At 32.0% G+C, this 16,685-nt stretch overlaps 1 protein-coding gene across 6 annotated transcripts in view; it reads right to left on the bottom strand.

Moving 5' to 3' along the window:
- Positions 1–16,685, bottom strand: part of LOC129231220 (myosin-7B-like) — a 121,458-nt gene that overhangs the window by 41,716 nt on the left and 63,057 nt on the right. For all 6 annotated transcript variants that reach the window (XM_054865492.1, XM_054865526.1, XM_054865484.1 and 3 more), the window contains exons 2-3: positions 8,152–8,207; positions 413–505 (exon numbers count right to left, since the gene is read on the bottom strand). In XM_054865492.1, coding sequence (XP_054721467.1) covers positions 413–505; positions 8,152–8,207 — 149 coding nt within the window. The remainder of the gene's footprint in view (positions 1–412; positions 506–8,151; positions 8,208–16,685) is intronic.

Raw genomic sequence — 16,685 nt, 5'->3', positions numbered from 1 at the left:
AAGAATGCTAATTGTTTTCTGTTATGCATTACTACCGCTGCAGTCTCGGTAAATATGGTATTTCTAAACATATACAGAGAAGCAGTATAAAACGTTTCTTTTTTATGCGCTTGTGTCACTGGTACGATTTTAAAATCATATCGGGTCCAATACATACTAAATCAAAATACAGCTAACATACGTTTTTCCATTTATGCATTTTTTTTCCAGACAGTATCTTCAATACCGCATAAAAGATCCTTCATTGTATTACCGTCTAAAGGAAATTTTTAATGTTGTTCAGTGTAATTAGTAAACACGAAATTATCTTTTAATTAACTAGAAATTCATCAATTTCTGTCTTTAAATGTCATGACGCATCGAAAATGCTAATGCATTCACTTGGTGTTTTGAAATTCATAGAATTACCGACCTCATTTTTCTTTTCTGCCTCCTCAAGTTTCACATGTTCGACGTCAATTGGCTTCTCTTTCACATCCTCTTCTGGAACAGCTTTAGGTGGCACCTAAAAATCAGAACACAATTCAAGTACTTGCTTTAAGATCATCGAAAGTAATTTCAGACGTCAAAATTGTTTTCATTGTTGATGCTCTTAATTGTTAAGGCTGCCCTCCCCTAAGATATGTGACTTACAGTACTGCGCAGAAAAAAAATTGGAAGTTTTCAATAAAATGTCATAGAATTATTACGATGCATTTTTTTTTAACAAAAGAATATTGAAAAGCAAAATGTAAAGAAATATTGCTTAAATTATTTCATTTTACTCTGTTCTATACTTAAAAGTTGTAAAATAAGAAGAGACTAGAAGTGACGAAACTAGGATAATATAAGCCAGTGGTTCTGAAATTGGGTGCCGAGGCACCCTGGGGTACTGTAGGAAGAGACGAGGGATGCCGCGAAGTTTTCATGATATCAATATATAAGAAATCTGGGTGCGCCAAATAAGGCTACGTAGACCAGAAACACATCATCCGGAGCCCCATTTTTTGATGTAGCATAATAAAAAGTCTCTAGATTGTGACTTCATCGTCATCAGAAAGCCTAATTGATGATAAAGCGTTATCAAAAAACAACTTTTAATTACCAGACAATATTGAAGCAAAAATTATATAAAAGAATTATGTCAAAATTACTTGATCTTATTTTCAGTAAATCTTGTTTCTTCATCATTCACTGTAGTTTAATGGTATAAAAAAGTTGTTGATTGTCCTTGGAGCCCAACTTATCAAGTTGACGAATTGGAAAAGAAAAATGTCGTTGTGTACCGTCATTTTTTCCCGTGACGGTGTCTTCATAATATGACACCGGAGTATCGAATGGAGGACATGATCCAGTGCTGTACATATGTGCATATTATAAATTATCGGTTGTCACGATGATTGATCTTTCTCTTTTCCATGGAAAAAAATATTCAATTTTTGTATTTGAGCTTATCAACCGTGATGAATGCATTTTTATATTGATATTGAAGAATTTCTACAAATTCTTTTTAATTTGATAGTATTTTATTGCGATTTTTTCTTCTACTCTGCGTGAGAAAAACCTTCCCCAGGTTTGACCTTATTATGAACCCATGTTCCTAATAAAATCAAGTCACCTTTCTTGGTCAAAATTGCTGAAAAACGTTAGTTAAAACTTAAACATTCGCTTGGTTTTATTTATTTATTTTCTCATTTTTTATAAGTCATTTAGTGAATGTGAAAAAGCAAGAGACAATTCAATCATAAATATGAGAGATATTAGGTTATTAAAATTAGAAAGGCTTTATTTGACGCACTACAGATGGGCTAGGGTGCGGTGAGAACTTTCTAATTCTTCAAAGCGCGCCGCAAGTCAAAAAAGTTTCAGAACCCCTGGTATAAGCTATGAAATATTTTTTTACTTTATCAAAACTTTTCTTATTAATTTATTGTTGGCATTGCGTTTAATGAGATTAGCGAAATCTAAGGCGTCAAAGGATAGTCTATTTATATGCAATTTCAAAATTGATACAAAGTTATGTAAATAAATACCATTGAATTTGTTTCTGAAAAATTCAACTTTTTCGCAGTCAATAACTGCAATTTCGAAGCATGCTTACCAACAACGTTATTATTATTTTTTTTATTTGTGGTTGATTATTCAACGCTTCTAAAAGCAGCAGTTTTGCATAAATTTCAGACTGTATTTCAGATCTTTTACTCATATCTAAATGCAAGAGTATATACGGTGACCATTGATTTTTTTCCCTCAAAACGAGACATTTAACAATTTTGGGCATTTTTGTAATGTAAACTTAAGAAAAAAGTTACATATTTTTTAACAGTTTGGGCTCATCATAGAAAAGAATATGAACTTAAAAAATATAATAATTAAGAATTCTGTAGCATTATATTTTCAATGAAGAAGTGAGGCAGTGAGAAGCAAAACGATGCAAGTATGCTTTTTAAAGTTTTGAGTAAAACGCGTTTACTGTTCAGATTTTAGGCAAACTTCCATTGATTTTTTTTCATTATTATTATAAATTATGCTGTATTACAGCTTCCATCAGAGCTACTAGTATATTATCTCTTACCCAAAATCATAGGAGAGGTTCTTCTACCACTTGTACCGATTACTATTTCAATATTTTACATTTTAGCACTTACATCTCTTTGCTTCTCACTGGCACAAATTTGCTTGAATATGTTTCGTGCTAATTTTAAAGAATTGTTACATGATTTCATACAGTTCACTTAAGTAATCAACTTTGCTTTAAAACACTACTTTTTCGCAAGTTCACAGATGATTGTTAATAGAAAATGTACTTTTAACCGGGACATTAGGGCACGGAAAACGTAATCCCACCAACAACATAAAATGTACAAAAAAGCCCAAGTCGAACTTCCACCGCAAAAAGTAGACTGATATCAAGTAAAACCAAGTCAGTTGTTTTAGATAATTAGTTTTTCGGGAAGCACCTATTTAATAACTTGTCATAAATTGTTTCCTAACACATTACCTTGCAATATTTAGTATCCGTATTAATATTGGATACCTTTATTTCTATATAGGTTCTATATATCTTATGAAGACTTTGCAATCGCGCGGCAACATAACATCTACGTGCTCTTGGCGTCCTAAATGAGCGCTTTATTTGTATAAATATTGCATAAATACGGTCTGTCAGCCCTATGTTCCATTAGGAGTATTCTTAATGGTAGATCATTCGGTACTAATCCATTTTTTTTGTGCTAATCTCGCCTAGCCTATTAGATTTCATTGGCGACAATACACAGGATACACATTAAAATAATGTTGATTTAAACATTTCTAAAAATAAGGCAGTGGAGACTTTCCAATTAGCATTGGCAATACCCTTTTTGGCCACTATAAAGCCTGCTCCAGCAAATTAGAAAAATATCCATGATTCTTTTGTCATAATTTAGCCATGCGGTTGCCAAGTCATTATATTAATATAGAAATAAAGGTATACAATTTTAAACGGATACTATAAATGTTGCTTGGTTGCGTGTTAGGAAATAATTTATGACAAAGTTATTAAATGAGTGCTTCCCAAAATACTAATTAAAACAACTGACTTCGTTTTACTTGATATCTCACTACGTTTTACGGTGGAAACGAGACTTGGCTTTTTTGTACATTAGGGTGGTCCAAAAACGGCCCTTTGATAAAAATTTCTGATTTTTACTGGTCTTACCCTCTTATTTGGTTCCATTTATGTAAAAAATAGTTGTTGTGAAGTTTGAGCTCATAATTTTAACTTTTAAAGGTAGCTCAACACTCTCAAAGTTTGGTAATATTTGATTTTACGCAATAAATGTAGAAGGAAAGAAATAAGCTGAGAAATCAATACAGCTTTAATTCATTTAATTATTTAGCATTTTGTAAGTTGAAAATTGCAATACAACAATTATATTTAAATCACTATGGATGTGATTGTGCTAGTAACTACTTAACTATATTTTGCAATCGGTATAAGCACGGCAATGTTTTTTGCCAACCTGCAACAAGAATTAAAATTGATCTTCCTTGGTTATAATTTTTTTTATTAAAGTCTTATAATTTATATTAATTCCTTTCTACAACATTATTAATAGTTGGCTTCCTTCAATGAATTTTAGTGCTTTGTGATAATTCTCCCCAAACTGGCAGATTTGTTTGATCTCCCATGTTTTGCATGATAAAATGTGTCAGGTAAATTAATTTTTTCAGTTAATGAAGCTGATCATGTGGTTAGAAAGTCCTTAAATTTCATATTTTTGGGCATAATCTCAGGTACTTTGCAGCTTTTTTTTTCATTCACTTCTTGAACAGCTTTACCAATTATCTACTATTCAATTGTGTCACTTGATTGTCAAAAAGAGCCCTGTAATTTTACTTACTTTTTCATTAATATTTCTGTATTGCAATAGTGAAATTTAGATTTTATTAAATTGAAATTATTACATAGTGCATTCTGAAGTACAGAAGCTGTCATCCAAGGTTTTAAATAAACATATTCCGCAAATATAACATTTCTCTTGCAATTCAATATCTTCCACTGACGTGATGATCAACTAGTGGTTAAAATTTATATTTAAAACAGCAGAACATTCATTTTAACATTCATTGTGTATGGTGCATAGCTCCAATACAATACAAATGTAACTGGTTCTAGGAGAAGGGGTTTTATGCTGAACTATTAAAATCATTTCAAGAAGTTCTCAGTTATCACCTCTTGAGTAAGAGTCATATAGTAACGTTTTGACAGATTGTATTTAAAAATCTTTTACATCAGCCACCTTATTATTCAGTTTTGTAATGTAATTCTTCTTATCAATGAACTCCCAGAAGGCCTAGAATCTGTTACAGAGAAGTACTTTTGATGCAGAAGAGAACAATATATGCTTTTAGTAAAAATGGCAAAAATAATCAATTCCATAATGTGGTGTTCACATTCTAGAATTAATTATTTCTTTTGTTCTGCCCCAGTAAAACAGGTGCTTTTGCCAGTATTGTTGCGTCTTTGGTTAAATTCACAACACTTTGGCGATGTACAAAGAATTGTACAGAATTACATAAACTGCAACATCTTACATTTTTTTTTGTATATTTACAGAATATTTTCCACGGCTAATGTTAAAACAGTACATAAAATAGCAATTTTTCAATGTAATTAATTACTATTAATAGAAATAGCATCATATTTGTGATTAGTTTTGTCTTTTGTCACTTATATTCGGCAACGATGCAAACTTCAACTGCTTTGAGCTGCCTCTAAAGATTATTCAAATGTTATAAAGTTTTGGCCCACTTATTTTCTAATGTATTATTACCAAATGGGAGGGTAAGACTCAAAATTTTTTCACCTTCAAAATTTTGGATCACCCTATTGTACATTTTATATTTTTAATGGGATCTCATTTCTTTTTGTTGGTAGCCTTCTTTTTTTTTCGGGCGAAATTTCTTGCATGTCAGCTGCACATTACTTAAAAGTAATTCTCTGGTACCTGTTCTACGTCGTAAAAATAATGTTAGATAAAATACAGCTTTTCCGTTCTTTTCAAGATCTTGTTATCGTCGTGTAACTTATAGCATCCAACTTTTGTAGAGAATGGAAGTGATTCAACTATGTAGTAAAATTTGGTGAAACCATGCAAGTTATTTGTTTCAAATTCTTTAGACCTGTTGAGATAGTAATCGTCGATCCAAATCTTATAACATATTTTGGTTAACTCTCGAGCATTTTCATATCAACTTAAATTTAAAGCATAAGTTCTGATAAATGTGGACTTCAAACCATCGAATTGTTGAGGTAGGATTATGGTCATTCAGAGGAAAGCCAAGTAAGGTGTCACTAAGCTAAGGGCGTCACGCTTCCTGCTAGATGAAACTTTAAGGGCAAAGTTAAATAAGCGGCTTCTTCTTCTTCTTCTTCTTCTTTTTTTTTTTTTTTTTTTTTTTTTGCGTTTATGTCCTCAAATATATCAAAGTAACAGATGACAGAAGTACTAAATAGGTAAATACTTTCACAGGTTGGGGAAAGGGGGCACATGTGAGCACGGGCAAATGCGCAAATGTTTTACTAGGATAACGTCATGCAAAAAATCTTAAAAAATTCTCAAGTAATGGCAGTACCAGCCCTACTTCTTGGCCAAACTTTTAGAGCAATGAGCCAGTTTATATTTCTATGGTGGTAACTTCTTTGTTTTCGCAGGTGTTGTATGTAATTTTATCGCGGGCTTCTTCACGTGAAAATATATTTTAATCTTACTAATAAGCTGAAATTAATTATTGCAAGCCATTAAACGAGCATTTAAGTAAATATATTGCAATGATTAAAATTTTTAACTTAATTAAGAATTCTTTATTTTTTGAAATTTAGTTCTAAGGTAGATGACGGGCATTTGTGAACACATCATGTAGGGGCACATGTGAACAGTTCCCATATCCTCTCCGAAATATAAATAGTTGTGTAGGGTTAATACAAGTGTTAAAACATTTTTATAGAGATTTTATAATTAATATTTTGCTCCAATCAGTTTGTAAATTTATTGTTAATCATTACTACATTATTATTATTTATTTATTTTGTTATTTTTTATTTTTTAAATTCTTTTGTTACTAAATAGCTGGCCAACAACTGGGTGTCATAAAATACATGCAGAAAAAAAGACAAAATATTTTCCTTTAACGAAAAACTGAAGTTAAAAACAATTATAAAACTCATCATCATATTCTATATGAAGCTTAAACGCAGCATATAACAAGAATAAACTTTACATAATAAAATATTTTTTCTACTATTCAGTCAAGTTTTTTGCTTGTCAATCCAGCGATTAGAACATGCTACGATACTTTAAAATTTTACAGTGAGCAGAGTTATATAATTCAGAAAAAATAGTTTCTTATTGATAGTTACTGTACAATTCAAACTTACATAGTATGGGGTACAAACTTTTCAATGTAATTGGTATATACGTATATGTTTCATAGTAAAAAGAACAACAATGTTAGATCCTTAAGAAAGATACACAGAATATATACATACATATATACATATAATAAAGAAAAACCCTTCAAAACCTTAAATCCAAAAAAAAAAAAAAAATAGCATTCTTTCTTTTTGAACATTTTTCCAAGCATAGATAAAACTATGTTTGAAAAAAAAAAATATCTTAGGGGTGTGCTTGAAAGATGATATTTTGAGAATCCACTAATGTTGTTCCGGGAATATCGATTACAAACTTGACATTGACAATACAAGACAAATCTGTCCATTACTGTTTGGGTGCCCATAACTAGCCATTTACCCTCGTTGTCACTTGGAGATAGAATTAATTAATTGTATTCTGAAAATTCTAAGAACTGTGTTTCAGGGTCTTTAGTGGGGAACTATATCTGGGACAAACCTAATCCGACAGCATTGTGAAGGCTACGCAGATCCTAATTACAGCGTTACAACGCTGCCAGGTTAGTTTTGCCCCAACTATAGTGTTTCCTTAAACATGGAGCAATTACTGTTAAATTTGACTCCTAATAAAAGATCGTTGGACAAGGGCAAATTTTCAAGTAGGGGGCGACTGTTTTTTCACTGATCTCTTACTACGTGTCTATACATCTACTGGAGGTGAGTGGTGATACGTCATTTTTATTCAAAGCAGTTAAATTATAGAGATTTAGCCAGTGAGGTCCCCTAACACATTTCTTTCATTTTCCGTCCATAGAAGTATTATAAAAATGCGTTTCAGAATCTAATTTCATAAAATTTCAGAGGGAATGATATTGAAATCCGTCTAAAATTCTACTTTTTGGGACTTCAGTTTCCAAAAATTACCGGAGGAAAGTCAGTGAACCCATTTCTTCACATAACCCGATTAATTTCCTTAACGTTATATCAAAGATGGCAAACACTTTCTTTTTAGAACCACAATTCGTAAAAAAATTTCCGGGGCAATGTCCTTAAAGGGAGGCGCGATCGCCAATCCGTTCTTGCGTATGAATAAATTTATTATATTTTAAGCAAAAGATTAAAAAAAAAGCTTCTCCAGTGGTATTTAGTATAACAAAAATTAATGGTAGTAAATGGGTCAGTATATCGACTTTAACTGACAATGCATATTCAACAAAGCTAAAACTATCTTTAGTTTCGTTTTTATTCATAAAATGTATAAATGATAAAAGTCTTACTTCATTTGAGGATGTATTTTCATCTATTGCGTTCTCAAGTTCTTCCTTAGCTGCCTCTGGAAACGATAGAAACCGAATAGTTCAGAGTTACGAAAGAAAGACATAAAAACATTACAATTTCTACTGTAATGATTTTTTCACATAAAAATATTTTGGCACAAATACATCATTATAACAAAACCAGAGGTTTTAAAAATTTCTTAAGTACACATATTTGAGAATTTTCGACACGTCAAGCTATACAGTCGAACTCACTTGTAACGAGCGAAAAGGGACCGCGATATTTTCTCGTCGCAAAAACGGATTTATGAAAAAATCGTAAAATTTCAAACACATTTGCTTCGTGTGACATTTATTTCTGTACAGTACCAAAGAAGTTAGTTAACATGCTTTGAACTGGTCTTATTGTCTCTTTCTTGCTTTTCTGGTTTCCGAGAAATTCTCATAGCTAGAAAATCAGCCATTTGCACCCCTGACTTCCAAAAGAGTTTGAAGCGTTTCTGCACATCAAAAGTCATTGACTATGTTGATCGTGGTTTAGCTCTTTTTTTTTTTTTTGTCATCTGATCATTTGTTATTATCGTTTTCGCTCTCAAGATTGTTTTCACCTGTTTTAGCTTGAATTAGAGCTACAATAACCTCGGAAGTGATAACGTAGGCAGCAACTACTCGACCAGTATTTTTCAAATTTTTCTCCACTCCACAAATTAAAGTAAGATGCAGTGATCACTTGTTCTCTGGATTTATGACTCATCACTTAACTTAGGTTGACTTTGGAAAGTTGAAGGAATTTTTCCAAGAAAGGGTAATTTGAGTAGGAAGCCAATAGAATTTTATGAATCGCAAAATATTGCTCGCTTTAAGCGGATTTTGCTCATTAAAAGCGAGTTATGCTCCCGTAGACTTAACATTGTACCAACCAAGTAATTCTGATTTATTAGTTCAATACAGGTTTTCGTTAAATCAGGGCTCGTTATAACTCGTCAACTGTATTTTCAAGAAGTATCTATGTTTTAGGAATACCCACGTAAAAGAACTACTATAACGCAAGTCGTACGGCGCGGCAGTTACTTTATAAATTACGTTTACTTGCTTTTCACTGAAAATTTACTGAAGCCTTCCAGATGAAAACGTTTCAAACCTAGATACTATTTTAATTCCTGAATATTTTTTCAATGCAGTAAAAAACAGGAAACTAAGTGGCGTTTTAACGAGTCTCAGTGCCAGGTACGGTAAATGTTTCTGAGCATTCAAAGCTCAAAAAATAGCAAACACATCAGCATTTTCATACCTGACAGATAGACTTTCAACATTTTTAAAACTAATAAACGGATGTATTGATAAGTGTATCTCCGATAAAACATGGCGACATTTCTCGCAAATATTTAGAGCAATTACATAGCACTTGTAATATAATTTAATGTGAAGTTCAACACAAATTCAGAGCTGAATTGCGAGTGATGCAATAACAAATCAGATATGGACACCACACTACTTCTTTTATGCTTACTAAATAATATATGCTTTTAATAACTCAAAAGAATGGGTCATTGTTCTATTTTACTAGCGATAGAAGAAATACTTCTTAATTTAACAACTTTTTAGAAGTTTTGTACATGCATAAAAGTATAGTAAACACAGAGGATTGGGTACTTTTCCGCGGTACTTCACTTGGCTAATTTCAAATCTGGGCAATAATTTTTCATTCTGTTCATTGCACTAAATTGTTGATCAACTATTTTAGTAACAAAGAAATAAAAAATAAAATGAAATAATAATTTTAAAAAATAAAAAATTAAATATTTAATAATAATAATTAACCATGAATTAACAAACCGATTATAGAAAAATAGTAATTGCAAATGTTTACATATCTTTTAACACCAGTAACAGACAGGCGTCCAGTAACAGAGAGTAATAAGTTTAGATTTAATTAATAAGAGTTTTAGGCGGGTAAAACTGATGTCGCTGTGGCCTATGAATACGGTGCAACCATCTAGTGTTATCAGAGTAAATTTTACGACCCAGTTGGTATTTATAAAGCAGTGGTGTAAGATTATGAACAGCCACCAGGATGTCAGCTGGTGTTTCGTGTTCATTTTAATTTAATATGGCTTCAGTTCAAAAAAAAAAGAACTTTTTCACATTTTGAAGAGAACAAGGGAATTATGTCCATTACTCATCCCTTCCTCAACCTATTTGTTACTGGGTATCACCAGATTTTTCGATGTCTGTTACTGGGGGGTCAGACCTTTTTTTTTCGAAATTGAGCAAATGAAAATAGAATTAACTAATTCAGAGGATCCAGAAGCATCCAAACGTTAGATGAGATGTAGTTGCATGAGAGAAATACAGTTTAAAAATTCTAAATACTTTAAAAGGCTCAGAAAATTCAGTTAACCTGAGAGCAATGTCTTAAGCATGTCTGTTACTGGTGCGGTTACCCTATAATATCTTACACTGATATTATTAATATTACGGAGAACATATGGAAACTGTTCACACGTGCCCCTAGATATTGTGTTCACTCGTGCCCCATCACCGATCTTAAAACTAATTTGCAAAAAAAAAAAAAAAAGAGATAAAAAAAGTTTAAATATTGTCATTGATTCATTTTGATGTTCCCGTAATAGTTTGCAATAGAAAACTAAGTTTAGCTTAAAAGTTTTTTTAATATATGTTTTCACTAGAAAAGTCAGAGATAAAATAAAAAATAGCACTTTCTAAAGCAAAGAAGTTGTCACCATAAAAACATAAAATTGCTCATTGCTATAGAAGTTTGGCAAAGAAGTCGGAACTATGAATTTATTTTAAATTGCCATTGCGTCATATTGTATCAGATTTCTTGCTTAAGTTATTTTAGTAAAACACATGTGCACCCCCCTCCCCTATGCAAATCATTTCAAATTTAGAAATTTCAATTCCACGATTGGGCAACCACAAATTGTACATTTTGGCAATCTTATGTTTTAAGGGCACTTAGTATTTAAGTCTGAAGGAAATCATTCTTTACTAAGCGGTTTTACTGTATATATTAATAGCAGTTACATTTCCTCTTTCTCATTTATATCGGTATATAGCAGAGACAACAAGATGAATAAAGGGGAAAAAATGCAAAAATAATTTTTAATGAATTTGGGCTTATATTTATCACCTAAGCAACAGCAGAAAAGTAAATTTTATTTTAAATCGTCATTAAAGGAAACAAATAAGTAAAAATTGTACAATGATGCATTTTCCTTACTTGAAAATAGATTGGAATTAAGAAATGAAAAACGGTCTCGCTTGAAATTGTTTCAAAAGACAAAGCAAGAAGCCACAATATTTACTTATTACATAATAACGTCTAGTTTGGCATTTAAACTGTACTCTACTAATAACGTATTTTATATCTTTTTCTCCTACTACCCTCTCTCTTTCACTTTTTTCTTTCTTTCTCTCTTTTTTTAAAATTTTAACACGAATCGATTTTGAATAGTTTAAACAGATACACTTATTTAAAAAGAAAGATATTAAAAGTTTTGATCTTCTTAAAATAATGTTCTTTTCGAAGAAAAACAAATCTTTTTCAAATACTGAGTGGGGTTTAGATTTGATATTCAGGCATAATAATTGACTACCCAAGACACAAATAAAAGATTTATAGGAAAAAATAAGGGTTTCTTTTTATTTATTTATTTTTTTTCGGTATGTTCCGTACGTGAAAAGTTGGAATGTGATGAATTAATCAGACATTTTGTCGAGCTTAAATCGACGAAGATCAGCTTTTGGTATTTGATACACAAAATAATTTAAGTTTAATTCTCAATATAATAAGAAAAAATTCGCGTGAGAGTTTGTCACGTAATGCAAATTGCTTACATAAATGCTTTCTGGAAGCACATATACATTTTTGTACCTCAGCCCATTTGGCTTCTATAAACGGGACAACTATTTAGGCATAGCCCTATGGACCTGCTTAGGGGGAAAATTGGGATACCCCCCCCCCTCCCACCTTATAATTCTGATTTCAATCGAAGCCATTTAAAAAGCAGGCGTTAAAAAACGGTTCCCAACCAATGGGGAAAAAACACAGGCCCCACACAAATAAGTCTGTGCACAAATGTCGAAAACTAAATTATTGTGGGCACTGTTTCTCATTATAGTTCATTAATAAAAATAAATAGACGCGGAGACCTGGGCGGGTTGCTCGGACTTCCCAGCCCTGGAGTAGGTACAGTGAAACCTGTGTAAGTTGACCACTCGCGGTGCACTACTTTAGTGGTCAACTTACAGAGGTTGATTTATATGATAAGGGCTAATTCAAGGCCTGAAAAAAGCGGTCAACTTAGACAGGTGGTCAACTTACAAAGGTGGTCAACTTCACAGGTTTTACTGAACTACTGTTTTAGAGCAGGGTCGTAATCAAACTTGTGTTTTGGGGAAGGATTACCAAACACATATTTCGAGAAATCTATATGATCAATCAAACTTGATTTTATTCATGTATTCTACTGTATTTTGTTACAATTTTAAGAAAACGTAAAAGATAACGTACGCATGTAATGAAGGAAAAAATCTGATGTGTACACTACATACATAACTTTCTTGTACCCCTAGTGCACAAATGTCGAAAACTAAATTATTGTGGGCACTGTTTCTCATTATAGTTCATTAATAAAAATAAATAGACGCGGAGACCTGGGCATTGCTCGGACTTCCCAGCCATTCTGGAGTAGGTCACAGTGAAACCTGTGTAAGTTGACCACTTACCGCGGTGCACTACTTTAGTGGTCAACTTACAGAGGTTGATTTATATGATAAGGGCTAATTCAAGGCCTGAAAAAAGCGGTCAACTTAGACAGGTGGTCAACTTACAAAGGTGGTCAACTTCACAGGTTTTACTGAACTACTGTTTTAGAGCAGGGTCGTAATCAAACTTGTGTTTGGGGGAAGGATTACCAAACACATATTTCGAGAAATCTATATGATCAATCAAACTTGATGTATTCTACTGTATTTTGTTACAATTTTAAGAAAACGTAAAAGATAACGTACCCATGTAATGAAGGAAAAAATCTGATGTGTACACTACATACATAACTTTCTTGTACCCCTATTTATTGATGTTTTTTTGATAACTCAAGAGAATAGATACGTGTATTCATTACACCATTCGAAATAGTACTTCTTACATTCAATTTTTTTGACAATAACAAAAAAGTATGTTAAATATAGAATTTGTCCCTTTCAAAATCAAAGAATTTCGATGTTTTTGAATCTGTAGGAAAACGCTGAATTGTTTTGTAGGAAATGATGTTCGCAATAACAACAAAATAAATGTTGCAAATACAACACTGAGTTTAGTTTTTTTTATGATAAAGATTTCATTTTTCGAATGAAATTGAAAAAAAGAAAAATTGAATTGAAAAAAACCGAAAAAATAAATTAGTAATAATATTTTTTTCATCAAAAATGAATGATGAAAAGCACTTTTGAAATGCTTTTGAAACATTTTGGACGGAGTTTGAACACTAAAATCCCAATTCTTAAATATAGCCCTCTCTCGAGTAAACATAATCTACACATAACGGTTAAGGCTTACCTGACCTATTATTGGGATTTAGGCGAAGAACGTCCATTTAAACAGGGGTGCCCCCGGTTCAATGGTGCAAACTCCCCCCACCCCTCCCCCTCCCCAAAAATTCTTTTAAGTTTTTTTTTATTTTCTTAACTTTTTTTTAAAAAAAATTTAAATTTTTTTTAAAAATATTTTTATTTATTTATTTATTTTTGATTATTATTATAATTTTATTACAAAAGGTTTGTGATACGCCAATGACGTACACACCACACACACACACAAACTAAATAAATAAATGAAATGAAATATAAACAGAATAAAATAATATAAAATAGGGTAACTACTTTAGTAGTCGGCCACAGGGCCATACAACTGCTTATAAATAGAATATGTATAATTCAAAATCGGATATGATGCATTCCCACATTCCTTTACTTGTCCCCAATCATCATCCAATATCAGTGAAGTTCTAATTACCTTTCATTAACTAGTAATAAGTCATTTTATTTCAAATGGTGTGTCCATCATCCTAGTTTGCGATTCTGTTTATCTTTTGTTAAGAAGACACATCATCTTTAAAGGTTAAGTACCCATCTTTTTATCGTTCTGCTGTAAATTTGCTTTTACTTATGTTTTAATGGATTGTATATCATAACGCTTCAATTGAAAAATAGAATCCTTCTTAGACTCAATTAATTATAGAGGGTTGGCCGACCACTGGGTACTGAATTTTTATGCATTTCCAACAATCGGCCACAGTATATTAACCGCTGGTTCTATAGTGTTGTTGCTGTACCCAATAGTCGACTACGTACTTAATAAGAATTTTCTAAAGTTCATAAAATAGTAATTGAAATAAAGTATTGAGACAGTGGCAATTTAGCTGTTTTGAGTAAAAAATTCCTATGTAACGTTATTTCTTCAAAAGAAAATGTTTAAATTCTGTACCTAAACTTTTTCTGACAAATAGGGTCGTTTCATCATTTTACTGCTTCTAATGTTGGTTTTAGTGAAGAATTCTCAAAAACGGGGTTGAAAATAGGTTGTAAATTCCGTCTGTCGTTGCGTTTAGAATATAAGTTCTAATACTCAACTTGTCATTACTAAATGGTAGTTTATTGTTTTTTTTTTTTTTAATCAAATCATGATGCGTTGATGAAAGTGAAAAAACAAATGGCTTCAATAAACGAATGACTTCAATTAGCATTTAATCAACATTTTAGTTTATTCATTGTAATGTTCTTGTTGAAAGCTGTAAGATTATCTTCATGACAACCCCCATTTCTCAATTTCCATTTACCCACATACAAGACGGTCATCTAGGCAATAGGCAAGAGGGAGGGGGGGAGGCAATTGACCCTCTGTATTTTCAAAACAGAATTTAAATTTGCAGTTTGATACCTTTTTTCTTATAAAATGCACTGAATTCATACCTTGGGATCCCACCACCCCCATGAGAAAAACTTTGAAAATACGGACCTGCCAACATAATTCGTCTTACTCCAGTTCTTTCACAATAAAAGTACCTCTTTTATGATACATTTTGTTTTAGGTGTGCCTACGATTGCCAATATTTTAAGTGGTTTTTGAACGGATTTTTACTCGCTTTGTTTTGAGGTGAAATTGTTTCAAAAACTATAATTTTATGTTCCGCGTGTCCCATTCTATTAAACATGGACCAGGCAAGCGTCAATCGTATTGATCCTTAATTCCCTCTGTATTGATCGTTAATTTTAGTTACACTTTTATTCAGTCTTTATGTTAGCATACAGAGTTTAAACTTTTTGCGGCAGGGGCCGGGGGGTGGGGGGTGGGAGGGAATCTACGTTTTCATACTTTCAAAATTCCTATCCCAAAAAATCCAAGTCTTTCTCATTTTTTAATTTCTATTTTCGCAGCAGATGATATTATTTAAGTAAGTGTTGTAGAATATAAATCATAAAAAGATTATTGCATGTGATGCATATCCAAACTGGTTGCAAATTGAAAAATAATATAAACATACGAACGGATGTTTACGAAGACATCAAGAATGCAGAATTATTTCGTAATTACTGGGATAATTAATTTGTAAGTACAATGCTATGCTGTAAGTTTCGCATTAAATTTTGTTTAAATTTATTCCCTCATACGCCATGAGAGTAATGAAAATGAAGCGGCCGACTATTGGGCACTTACATGGCCGTGCACTGGATTTCTATATGGTCGACTACTGGAGCATTTTCTCGTATTAACAATAGGTTAGATTTTTTAAAAATAGTTTTATTTCTGAAACAATTTAATGAATCATTACCAGAAAGGTATAGCCTAAAGCCTTACAATGTTTTTGTTGGTGCATTGATTGCTGAAATTTATAGGTTAACAAAAAACAGCAATCGCTGTCTTAAGTGGCCGACTACTGGAGCTCTTACCCTATAATAAATAATTTAAATTTAAAATAAATCAATAAATAAATTTGAATTAAAAAATTAAATAAACAAACCCTTCCCCCGCGCAAATTTAGATAGCGCAACTTACGACATAATACCTCCCTGTGAACACCCCTGCATTTAAACTTTGAGTTCATTATCTGAGCTAGTCAAACTCAAAAACCCTAGAAGCAATTCCATGATAGTGACTATGATTCTGATAATGATAGTATGTCTTTTACTGTAGGCATTTTTGAATCAAATTGAAAAAAAAAAAAAATAAATAAATAAATAAATAAAGTTTTTGTTTAAACTTTAACAACGTACTATTGTAACAATTCGTTTCATGATAACAATCCAGATTGACTAATTCTTCGAAGGTTTTCTTTACTTATTTATCCCTTCTCCTAATGACCACTCCTTGTTCTCCCTCTTCTTCTATGATGCCGCTGGAGATGGAAGAAACAGACCACTGCTCACGGCTCATCTTTCCCTCTTCAATCCGACACAGTAGTGTCGCTGAATCAGCGAACACTTGCCTCAAAAAAAAAAAAAAAAACTTC

This window comes from Uloborus diversus, chromosome 1 (assembly GCF_026930045.1).
Source record: "Uloborus diversus isolate 005 chromosome 1, Udiv.v.3.1, whole genome shotgun sequence".
Taxonomy (NCBI): Eukaryota; Metazoa; Arthropoda; class Arachnida; order Araneae; family Uloboridae; genus Uloborus; species Uloborus diversus.
The sequence above is the reverse complement of the archived record's forward strand: the minus strand, read 5'-3'. Positions and strand labels throughout refer to the sequence as shown.